The sequence below is a fragment of the Arachis ipaensis genome, chromosome B09 (assembly GCF_000816755.2).
Source record: "Arachis ipaensis cultivar K30076 chromosome B09, Araip1.1, whole genome shotgun sequence".
NCBI lineage: Eukaryota > Viridiplantae > Streptophyta > Magnoliopsida > Fabales > Fabaceae > Arachis > Arachis ipaensis.
In genome coordinates, this window is record NC_029793.2 from 140,116,708 (window position 1) to 140,128,634 (window position 11,927).

The 11,927-nt window shown below is 39.3% G+C and overlaps 2 protein-coding genes across 7 annotated transcripts; one reads left to right on the forward strand and one right to left on the reverse strand.

Moving 5' to 3' along the window:
• Window positions 201-1,501, forward strand: LOC107618173 (uncharacterized protein RP471). Its single transcript, XM_016320156.2, has 2 exons — window positions 201-742; window positions 1,028-1,501. Exons 1-2 carry the CDS (start codon window positions 394-396, stop codon window positions 1,348-1,350), a joined length of 672 nt encoding a protein of 223 aa, XP_016175642.1. The 5' UTR covers window positions 201-393; the 3' UTR covers window positions 1,351-1,501.
• Window positions 1,492-5,583, reverse strand: LOC107618171 (protein EMSY-LIKE 3). 6 transcript variants are annotated; one of them, XM_016320151.2, is made up of 10 exons: window positions 5,405-5,583; window positions 4,050-4,255; window positions 3,850-3,959; window positions 3,518-3,743; window positions 3,216-3,413; window positions 3,069-3,137; window positions 2,632-2,877; window positions 2,459-2,527; window positions 2,302-2,365; window positions 1,492-1,895 (listed from the first exon to the last, which is right to left on the reverse strand). In XM_016320151.2, exons 1-10 carry the CDS (start codon window positions 5,430-5,432, stop codon window positions 1,738-1,740), a joined length of 1,374 nt encoding a protein of 457 aa, XP_016175637.1. In that variant the 5' UTR covers window positions 5,433-5,583; the 3' UTR covers window positions 1,492-1,737. The 6 variants fall into 6 exon arrangements, 5 of the variants coding, with proteins under 5 accessions (XP_016175637.1, XP_016175641.1, XP_016175639.1 ...); XM_016320153.2 differs by having other exon boundaries at window positions 1,501-1,895; window positions 3,216-3,404; window positions 5,405-5,556; XM_016320152.2 differs by having other exon boundaries at window positions 1,503-1,895; window positions 4,050-4,249; window positions 5,405-5,531.

Genomic DNA, 11,927 nt, shown 5'->3' on the forward strand with positions numbered 1-11,927 from the left:
AATGACCATGATTTAGTTCTTCTATAAGGATCCATACCTTGTAAATTGTGACCAAAGAATAGGTATTGTTGCCTATTTAAAAACATTGTATATTATTACATTAATAAAAATAAATATTTTAAAATTTATGATTTAAATACATAAATTTAATTGAAGCATCAAAATTAAAGTCAGTTAATAATATTCATGTAAACTACTACTTTTCGGTGAAAGCAGAGGATGGAAGAAGAAGAAGAAAGTGGAGGAGGTGGTGAATAAATGAGTGTGACCCAAAACCATTAAAGCAAGCAAGCAATAAGTGTAACTAACCCCTCAAAATTGATCAAGTTTCCAAAACAGTAACAGTTGAAGCTCACGACTGAGTGAGGAGCAAGAATAGAAAGAAAAAAAGTAATGTCGAACTACACAGTGGAGTCATTCATGGTGGATTCCACAGATGGGGTCAAGCTCCGCACGCGCCTCTTCAAACCGTCAGAGGGACACGGATCCCCAACCATGGCCATCGTGCTCGTTCACCCATACTCCGTCTTGGGTGGTTCGCAGGGCCTCCTCAAGGGGATCGCCTCCGGTTTGGCCGAAAACGGTTACGTCGCCGTCACCTTCGACATGAGAGGCGTCGGCAGGTCTACTGGCAGAGCTTCTCTCACCGGCTTCTCCGAAGTTAACGACGTCGTTTCCGTCTCTAATTGGGTCTCCGACCACCTCTCTCTCCGCAAGATCCTCTTGGTTGGTTCTTCCGCCGGTCAGCATCCTTTCAGATCTCTTCAATTCATCGTTTTCATTATCCTCAATGGAATCTTTTTGCTCCCTAGGGTTTCATATAAGTGATTTCATGTGTTTCTGTCACCGATCCAAAGGTCTAGAATTTGATATTGTTGAACCCAAAAGAAAAATGAATTTTAGCATAAAAGCAAAAACATAAAGAAAAGAAAGGAAGCTTATGCACAAAAAATTGATGCAAATTCAAAAGAGCTTCTGCCTGAGGGCATGACAAATTGACACTTGTTTTGTATTTTTGTTATTGAAGGTGCTCCTATTGCTGGCTCCGCTGTTGATAAGATAGAACAAGTCATTGGTTATGTAAGCATTGGTTACCCATTTGGAATCACTGCATCAATCCTGTTTGGAAGACACCACAAAGCCATTATACAGTCCCAGAAACCAAAACTCTTCATTATGGGAACACAGGATGGATTCACCAGTGTCAAGCAGCTCAGAAATAAGCTTAGTTCTGCCGCCGGTCGCGTCGAAATGCACCTCATCGATGGAGTTGGCCATTTCCAAATGGAAGGGCCTGCTTATGATGCTCAGATGGTTGATCTCATTGTCAAATTCGCTGCATCATTATAGAACCCAAACAGTTTGATTTCTATTGCTGTGTGTGAATTGATTGGGATTAGTTTATTATTGTACATAAACCTATAACTTGATGGATCTGCAGATTAGACTGTTAATTTGTGTTGTCTTGTGTGTCAATCTTCTTAATGAATGAAATTCAGATCAAGCACAAGAACCATCCTTTCCTTTCAAGTTTAATAATTTACAGGTTATACATATGCCATGTTTCAGTAGATTTACATACATATGATGTTTCACTAGATTGGAGCCAATTCTAATGGCAAAAAGCTACACTAGTAAACAAGGTAAAATAAGATACATGCACATCATGCAAAAGAAACGGTTGCATATTGAACATTACAGTGGTAAGGTAAAAGGCCCTGCAGCCCCCTGCTTAAGTCATCTATAATGGCTGTCTTCACGTGGGTGAGCAGACGAAGCACTGCCATCTGTTGGCAACTTGCCAACAGAAACACCACCCAAATGATTATGCTTTCGCTTCTTCCGCCCTATTTCCCGATCTGTGGACTGTACTTGGGAAAATGGAGGCTCTCCATCTGGTTTAAAGCAACAGAGTTGAAGGAACAAAAGTGTCTTATAATCAACAAGTTAAACATTCTTGCTGGTTATACTACATAATGGATAGAGGATCAGAATAAGACAAGACATGGTGCCGGAGAAGTATTTGAAGAGGGAATTAGAAAGTTATAGTCTATATACAGAACAAAGGGTTAAAAAACATGTTCACATCCTTGTATTTCGCCAGCATATTATGCTAACCTCAACTACTATGTTGGCTGGCGGTTGTAACAGTTATAACTTACAAGAGAAAAAGAGGGTGCCTCCATGGTTTTGCTGGCTTTCTTGCAATACCCGATCATTAAGATACAACAGATTTGGTGAAACACCGACTTCCATTCAATTCTACATTAAAAATTTTCTAGTTACTTTAGTTATTATTACCACTTTCACCGTCAGATGCATCCCCGAGCCTGGCAATTGCATTAACAAGAGCCTGTTCATGTTCCTGCGTTTCAACAGTTGAACCATCAAATTTGATGATGAGTTAAAGATGATAAATGCAGGCCATTCAGAAAACATGCTATAACTATATACTGACTTTGAGCATTTTCTTTGCTTTCTCCATATCTACCGGATCCGGATGATTGGCGCTAAAAATCTTTTCAACCTGCTTTGGTTTCATTTTATCAGGTAATAATGAGCCAAAATATTTGTATCTTGAAAAAAGAAAGGAAAAAAAATTCGTGAATGCCCTAATGCATATGCTAATACCTCCTTGATAAGGGTATCTGTGTGGAGTAACTCAATATCACTTGTAGGTTTCCTCCTGCTCCCATTTGTTTGTGATGAAATGAAATTTTTCTTAAGAACCTTTGTCATTCCCCTACCTCTCCCAACAACTGTAACGGCACCACCACGAGATACAGACTTCTTTATCCCTCTACCTGGACCAGCCCGAACACCTCTTTGGGATATTCCAGGATCTTCACCTTCCCATCGAATATCTTTAGGAGATATCTAGCATATCAGATAGATAATTAATAACAAGAATCGAATGCAATTGAGTGAGTGATAATCAACAACAGACAAACTCTTAAAATAAATTCAAACAAGTGATATAATGATATTTGATACAGATGGGAACAGAAAGTGGATCTATGAAAATAGAAGGATTTCTTCATATTATCAAGATCTCACAGTTAAACAACCTCTTTTAGATTGACCCATTCCCAGGTCTCATTTCTTGCATTCATATCATAGACCAAGGCATGCCGACCCTGTCAAATATTTAAGTGGAACGATTAACTGAGGTTCATGTTTTACTTCCATTTTTTTAAAGTATACAATAAACAAACCTCGGATGCATTATAATCAGTAATAACAGCTTCGTAGAAGTGGTTGTCATCAGGCCACCTTGTCCAAACCTTCCTTCCGATCATAGGATCATAAGAGGTTGCTTCAGGAGGCTGATTTGTTGCGAAGGCACCTGAACAACCCCCCCGATTAGTGACCTGGCTTCTGCTAGCAAGACCTGTAGAAGGTAACTGTAGGGACTTCATTAAGAAATAACTAATCAATTAATTCCTTCTACTGATTGAGAAAAGACAAAAAGGAACAGAAACATGTAATTTTGATACTCCAATATGAAAATACTTACTGATTTTGGCTTTTTAGTCTTTCCTCCTGATGGAGGTCCTTGCCTCGCCGTGGATGACGATGGTTGAACTATTGGTGATGGTGCACCCAATGATAACGAAGCTACAGATTGTGAAGTTTTTTGTTTCTTATGAGGAGCAGAAACAGTAGGGCTGGGTATGTGGTCGTGAACTGGTTGAGAAGTATTTACTGCGCCTGGTTGGAGTCCACTTGTCTTTCTCCACTCCCTAACAGCACAATAGGTTACACCCCAGATTGGAATGCAGAACTAACCATGTTTTGTTCAATGGTATACAGAAACTGTGCAGAAGGCATGACAAAACATAATATGACCTTATCTCGCGGATGATGTCATCGGCGTTGACCCTGGATAGAAGTTCTCTGTGTTCTTCATCTGATACACGGAGCTCCTTCCTAAGCTCTGTAATTAAACTTTCTTTTTCCTGAAGTGCATATGTACAAAGACAAGAACCTTTAATCCTATCTAACACAATCCATAGGAAACAAAGCTAACGAATAAAAAGCATGCATACCCAAGTAATTGCATCAGATTGAGCTTTAAAAGCCCGCAGAACAGAGGTGTATGCTTCTTGCTCAATGTTGTGGATTTGGGTTTCCATGTCATTTTGCACCCTAGGAAATGGACCAGAACCTACAGCTGCTAATCTGCCGTTTCCGGTTGCATGATCTGCTTGTTTGAATTTGTTTCGATGGGAAGGAGGAAAATCATCATCTGTTCCTGCAGGCATTTAAGACATTGGAGATTAATATGCTAGTAACCTCTTTAATACTAAAATCCATACGGCATAGTCAAAACGGGATAAAAATTCATCTATGATGCCGATTCTCATATCTGAAATATTCACCTAAACTTTTCTTTTGATATTTAATTTTATCATGCAAACAGATGAAAACAGAGCATAAAACTGACATGGTTTCTAATTTCCATTTTGCACATCAATTATGACTATGGACATCAAGGAGGACTGATGCTGAATAGAAAATCTTTGGATTTACAACGAGTATATCATAGTTTGTGTTATTAATTGGACATGGTGCATGCAATGCTTTCCACTTCAAAGATTATACTTTCCACTCTTTGCAATCTAATTTTACAGTAATTTTCCTATGACAATACCCGTTTCGTTCACTTGATGACAGATTTCAAGGACAAAGCAAAGCAAGTACATGCTTTTTGCTTTTTATTTCTTATTCTTGCTTCTTTGGATGAGTTTTCTGTGAAAGAATGTGAAATGCTCAAAAACACATAAGTGACAAGAAAAATACCATAAAGCACCAATAATGTTCATTTCTAGGATTCAGGACCCATCATTTGTGGCACAAAACAAATCTCTTAACTCAATACCTTAATCAGTCTGTAAGACAAAAAATCAGGTTTAGCAAAAAGAACACAGATTGCTAGCCAAATACACAGGTCTACATTAAATGTTCACTTATCAATTTCTAGTCATGATTTATTCAAACACATCCATCCCCACAAAGCAGCTGCAATTATTAATCTAAATATGGAGTTAAAATCATCTTAAATGGTAAAAGCCCACAATGTGGCAGTTTCTAGGAACAAAGCATCAACTTGCAAGTTGCAACAATAACAGCAGCAATCCGAAAAGGGTTTCTTCATGAATTAGAGAGTTGATATTTCAGTCCAGTACCACTATAGTAACTAAACAAAGCTCAAATAATCTAAAAATAATGAAAATAAAAATAAATTAAAGTAAGAATATAATTCATCAGAATTCAGAAGCAATCCACTGCCCATAAAGGCCAAAGTCTCCAGGAACAACACACATTACAAGCACTAAGAAAACATTAAAAATCGAGAAAGAAAACAGGGAAGAAAAAAGATGAAATTTTTGGAATGACCCACCACTGCTATCGGAGCGATCAAATTCCATTGAGGTCCACGAGCGTCAAAATTGAGAGAAGCTCGTCGGTCTTCGGCGATTGAAAGGAGACCCAATTTGAATTGAAGGTTTGGAGGCCAATGGATCTTGCTCAACGCTTTCAGGCCAGTGCTTTCGAACACGTCAGCTTTGCAATTTTTCAACTTCTTTGGGGAAATTTTTTAATTTTACTATAATGTAGGGGCATTAGAAGATAAATATCTGCTTTTTTATTTTTTGGAAAATTACTGTACAGAATTGTTTGGAAAAGTTGATTTTTAAAAAGGATTTTTTTTTTATATCAAAATTGTTAAGAATGATTTATGTAGTATGTCTCTTAAGAAAAATACCAAAAAAGTATAAATTAGAAAGAAAATACTATCTGAGTAATTTGCTCTTAACAGATTGGGCTTGTAAGGTTGGCCCAAGGTTCAGATGCAGTGGACTCTGACTTGGTTCGCGTCTGGGAGCCGCCGTCCGACTTGTGTGTAAGAAGAAATAGGGAGTGGTGCCTGCAAAGACATTTCGATGCATAAGTCAGCAAAGGGATAGACAGGTTTAGAGAGTATTGGAACTTAGAGATACCTGAAGGGTGTAAGTGTATTTGTAGTGGTGAACCAATAGCTACCGTTGGAGTAGTTCCACCTTTTAAGGTGGATAACCGTCCTTTTATCTTAGGGAAGTTGAGATATGTCTCCTGGAAGTGGGTTGAGAGATTTTAGGGGCAGTTACTTATTTGAATAAGTCTGTCAACTATCCTTCAACCCCGACTTCTTTGGAGTGGAGTCTATATTCGATCCGACCTCTTATAAGGAAGTTGGTGGATAGTGAAGGCCAATCTTTGGATTGGGCCTTTTTGGCTTATTTGGACTTGGGCCCTAGTATTGGGTCAGGGTATGAACAGTGCCTCTACTCGAGTCCGGTCTCTTTCACTTATGAGTTGGATTCGAGTATTTGAACTCAGGCTTGTAGCCGACGAGATTTTGAGAACCGACATGATTTAAATTTCTCAACAGTTACGTCTAATCAAACGTCGCATCTGTTACGGGTCTCGCATTTACTCCTGGGAGCAGTTACATTGGTAACGGCGCATTTCTTTAATGATTGCGTCGATTTTTACCAAGTTGCTCCTAGCGTGTTTATAAATGTTTTTCCCTCTCTTTTCTTTGTTTTCTTTTGCCTTCAAAAACTTCCTGCTTACATTCTCTGTTTCTTTCAAAGGAAGAAACTTTCTAGTCTTTCCTTTTTTGGAGTGCTCTGCTGCTGTTTGTATTCGTTTTTCTTTGCGCTTATCAATAAAGGTTAGTCTCTTCTTCTTCTTCTTCCCCTCTTTGTTTATTTGATGCTTTATTTTGCACATTGGAAGAGTTTTTGCATGTTCGTAGCGAGTCTGTCTGTAGATCTAGTGACTCTGTTTTATTGAGGGACTACTTTGTTATTTTAGAGACCCTATTTTTGATATTTTTTCCGTTTTTTTTTGTAGGTCTCGTTGTCTTTTTAGTTTTTATCTACTTCTTTTTACTGGAAAATATGACTTCTCACGTTTCTGAGTGAGTAGACGTTACAGTTCTTGGGGAGGAACCCTTAGTAGACATAGACTACATCACCGACTTCCGTACCCACCATAGGATCTGTGACTCTGATGATGATGAGCCCAAGTATGAGTTGATTGCCTCGGGTCCTGAAGACCGGGTTTGTTTTGGGAAGGCTGCCGATGCTGACCCTCATTTCTTTTTTATGTATGAATGTCTTTTTACCCGCTTAGGGGTCCTTCTGCCTTTTTCCGACTTTGAACTAAGCGTGCTATGTCATTGCCAAATTGCTCCTATCCAACTTCACCCCAACTCTTGGGGTTTCATGAAAATTTATCAGCTTGTTAGTCGAGAGATGGATTTTTCAACCTCTTTGAGGATCTTTTTCTATCTTTTCCATATGACCAAGCTCTTTAGTGGGCAAAATAACAAGCAACAGTGGATCTCTTTTCCGGGTCATTCAAGGTCGGAAGGTTTTTTCTATGTTTGACGAATCTTTTCATGATTTCAAGAATTTCTTTTTTAAAGTCCAAACTGTAGAGGGTTACCATCCATTTTTCCTTGATGAGAACTCCAACCCCCGATTTCCTCTTTACTGGCTAGAGGCCTCTCCAGTGGAGAAATATGGCCTGGAAGATTTTGGATGAGGTAGAGGAGGCTATCGTGGGGTTTTTCCGAGATGATTGGGGAAGGGCCCCCTATTTGGATACTAAAAAATTTCTGTTGGGATCTCCAAGCTTTGTGTGGACCCAATTAGGTAGCTTTCGCTTTTTCTTTTTGTTGTTTTTTGGTAACTTTCGACTTGTAGTCTGACTCTTTGTTTTCTTCTTTTCAGAGATGGTGAAGAAAGGTTCCAGCGTCTCCTACCAGAAGGTTCATGATGCCAAGAGAAGGTCGCGGGCACGTGTTGATGCCGCGAGGGCTGCTGGCGCTCCTCCTCCTCGTGATCTAGGGACCTCTTCGCGTCCTATTATGGTAACTTCTACGTCTGCTTCTTCTCTTCCTTCCCCCATCCGACCTTCCCCTGAACCCGAGAAGAAGAAGCACAAGACTTTAGAGTTTGGCTCTTCTCTTTCTGGGGAGACTAATTTTGATGGTCCCAAATTCATTCGAAATCACATCTTTCCCCATACTCGAATTAATATGGATGATGCTTCTGTTCGAAACCATCTTAATATCATGGTTCATGGGAGTGTTCGGACTGCTGGGGTATGCACAAAACTTCTTGACATTTTGGACCAAACTCCCCTCAGCTCTTTGGGTTCTACCCGAAAGGTTGAGGAGTTGGAGGGGAGGATTGGCTTCTATCAAAAGGAAGAGAAGAGGCTCTAGGGGGAAGTTACCTGGTTGAAGGAGGAGAGGTCCCGACTTCAGGAGAGGGAGAAGAAGTTGATGGCCCAGTGTGCTATGGCAGAGGGCCTTAAGGAGATGGCGGAGCAGAATTATGTAAGGGTCTTTTTCGAGAACATTGATCTCCAGCGGGAGCTGGAGAGAGGTCGGGAGGCTTATTAGGATTTAGAGGACTCCGTGGCGGAGAGCTCGGAGGAGGCCTGGAGAATTTTCAAAGAGCAGGTCGGAGTCATTGCTCCTGGCCTGGATCTTTTCCCTCTTGATCGTGATAAGATTGTTGTGGATGGGGCTATTGTTTCTCCTCTCCGACGTGAGACGTTTTCTGAGCTGAAGACCCGTGGACAAAGACTTGTAGAATATCCTCTTTGTGAGGATCAACTGGAGGGATCTCAGCCGACGTCTTCAAAGGTTCCGATCCCTGCTGCTGAAGAGACTGCTATGTCCTCCCCTGCCGCTGATCCGACTTCTCTTCCTTCTGGTGACCTTTAATTTTCCTTCTTCTAATTGATTCGAGCTATTTGGGGTCCGGCTTGTGGGCCCCCTTTTTTGAACAATTTATGTTTTTATTGTTGTTGTGGTTGACTCTTCTGGCCTTTTGGCCGTTAACAAAAAATGCGTTTTAATGTTTGCCCTTTTTGGATAAGGGCTTTAAGGTATGTTTGGTGCGTGCATGCTTTCTGCAATTTCTCTTCTGTTATTTTTTTTTTAAAAAACCCTTTTTGATCTTTTTGTTTTAGAAAAATCTTTTATCTTGGCAGGCTGTGTTTTGTCTAAGTTATTTGGTTTTTTTAAAGACTTGAGACAGCTTCTGCCTTTGATTTTTGATGGGTTTTCTTGTCTCTTTTTTGTATTACTTGTACTCAATTTTCGTTTATTGAGTTTCTGTAATTTAGGTTATTTTTGTGATGCATTTCTATTTTCTCGGTTCTTCCGACCAAGTAGTCATTTTTAAGTTTTGGAATCCCGAGTTATTATGATCGACCGTGTAACTTCTTTACACCGACTTGTACCTCGTCGTTTTATCCTGCCGACCACTTAGGTCGGGCATGGAATTTTTACATTTTATCAAGTTTAAGTTGGTGCGTTTCGTAGGATAATGATAACGAGAAATGGAATATATAAAGAGATATAGTAAAAAGATATTTATTCATTTTGATGAAGGTACTTTTTTGCTACTAGGGGAGTTTTTAAGACTTATACTTCCCCTCCTCCACTTTGATGCCTCGTTAATACCCTCTTCAGGAAAATCCTTTTTGGGAAAAAACCATGAAGTCGGAAAAAAGCGTACACCAGGAATTGGAGTTTGCTTTTAACTATAGTACCTTTTCATATTAGAAGCATGCCACGACCTTGGTAGCTCGGTACCGTTCAAGTCGGTTACCTTGTAGTATCCCTTTCCTAAGACTTCACTTATCTTGTATGGCCCTTTCCAATTAGCAGCGAGCTTTCCTTCTCCCGGCTTGTTGACTCCGATGTCGTTTTTGATTAAAACTAAGTCTTCTGGGACGAAGCTTCTTCGGATGACTTTCTTATTATATCTATTTGTCATCCTTTGCTTTAACGCTGCTTCTCTTATCTGGGCTTGTTCTTGGACTTCAGAAAGTAGCTCGAGCTCCTCTTTGTGCCCCTGTATGTTGCTAACCTCATCGTAGAAGCTCACCCTTGGACTTTGCTCGTTGACTTCGACTGGTATCATGGCTTCTATGCCATAAGCAAGTCGGAAGGATGTTTCTCCTGTGGCAGACTGAGGTGTGGTCCGGTAAGCCCATAGCACTTGAGGGAGTTCTTCAGCTCATGCTCCATTTGCATCTTGTAACATTTTCTTCAACCCAACCAGTATGACTTTGTTAGCTGCTTCAACTTGCCCGTTTGCTTGCGGGTGCTCTACCGAGGTGAACTGATGCTTGATCTTCATACTGGCTACTAGGTTTCTAAAGGTGGAGTCGGTGAACTGAGTCCCATTATCAATAGTAATGGAGTGAGGGACTCCATACCTTGTGATAATGTTCTTGTAGAGGAACCTCCGACTTCTTTGGGCTGTGATGGTGGCTAATGGCCCTGCTTCGATCCACTTCGTGAAGTAGTCTACTCCCACTATTAGATATTTTACTTGTCCAGATGCTTGGAGAAAGGGTCCCAATAGGTCCAATCTCCATTTTGCAAAAGGCCATGGAGAAGTTATGCTAATGAGTTCCTCGAGGGGAGCGACGTGGAAGTTTGCATGCATTTGACATGGCTGACACTTCTTTACAAATTCGGTGGCATCTTTCTGCAAGGTCGGCCAGTAGAACCCGACTCGTATGACTTTTCTAGCCAAGGACCTTGCTCCGAGATGGTTTCCACAGATGCCATTATGGACCTCTTCTAAGACTTCTGTTGTCCTTGAGGTAGGGACGCACTTTAATAATGGTGTGGATATCCCTCTTTTATAGAGGATATTTTTTTACCAAAGTGTAGTTTTGTGCTTCCCTCCGAATTTTCTTGACTTCTTTTTTCTTTTTGGGTAGGATGTCGAATTTCATGTATTCGACTAGTGGGTTCATCCACCCGAGGTCCAATCCGGATACTTCAAGGATGTCTTTTCTGCCCTCTGTTTTTTTGCAGTGGACTTCGACTTGGTTCGCGTCTGGGAGCTGCCGTCCGACTTGTGTGTAAGAAGGAATAGGGGGTGGTACTTGCAAAGACACTCCGATGTCTAAGTCAGTAAAGGGGTAAACATGTTTGGAGAGTATTGGAACTTAGAAATACTTGAGGGGTGTCAGTGTATTTATAGTGGTGAATCAATAACCACCGTTGGAGTAGTTCCACCTTTTAAGGTGGATAACCATATTTTTATCTTAAAGAAGTTGAGATATGGCTCTTGGAAGTGGATTGAGAGATTTTAAGGGCAGTTACTTATTTAAATAAGTGTTATCTGCCAGCTATCTTTCGACCCCGACTTCTTTGGAGTGGAGTCTATATTCGATCCGACCTCTTATAAGGAAGTCTGTGGATAGTGAAAGCCAATATTTGAATTGGACATTTTTGACTTATTTAGACCTGAGTTCTAATATTGGGTTAGAGTACAAATACTATCCTTATCTCTGTTTTTTTTAAGTGGATTCGCTTCTTCTTTTATCTTCTTTTTCTCTTTTTGTTTTTGATTTTAGTATAAATCAATTATTTTTAATAATTTTGATACAGAAGATTCTTTCTAATAATTAACTCCTCTCATAATCTCTTAGAATATCTTTTCCTATTTTTTCCCTCTATCTTGAATGGAAATAATTGTTTATTTGTTATTATTAAGTTATAATCAATAATACTAAATTTTCAAGCAAGTTACTCTTAGTATCCTTTTATAAGAGCACATTTGTAATTTTGGAATTATGTAATTATATTATATTATATATATCTATACACACACTTTTGTTATAATCCAATTCACTCCAAGAGATAATGGTTGGTGCAGTCAAAGTATCTTGGTCACTTTATACTAAAAATTAAAAATCTTTTCATCGATTATATTATAGGTAAATTAAAGATTAATTATCAAATATAAACATATATTAAAAATATATATGTAAAATAACATATATAATTATACATATATAATTAATTTTTAGTATTTATATGATATTTTTGT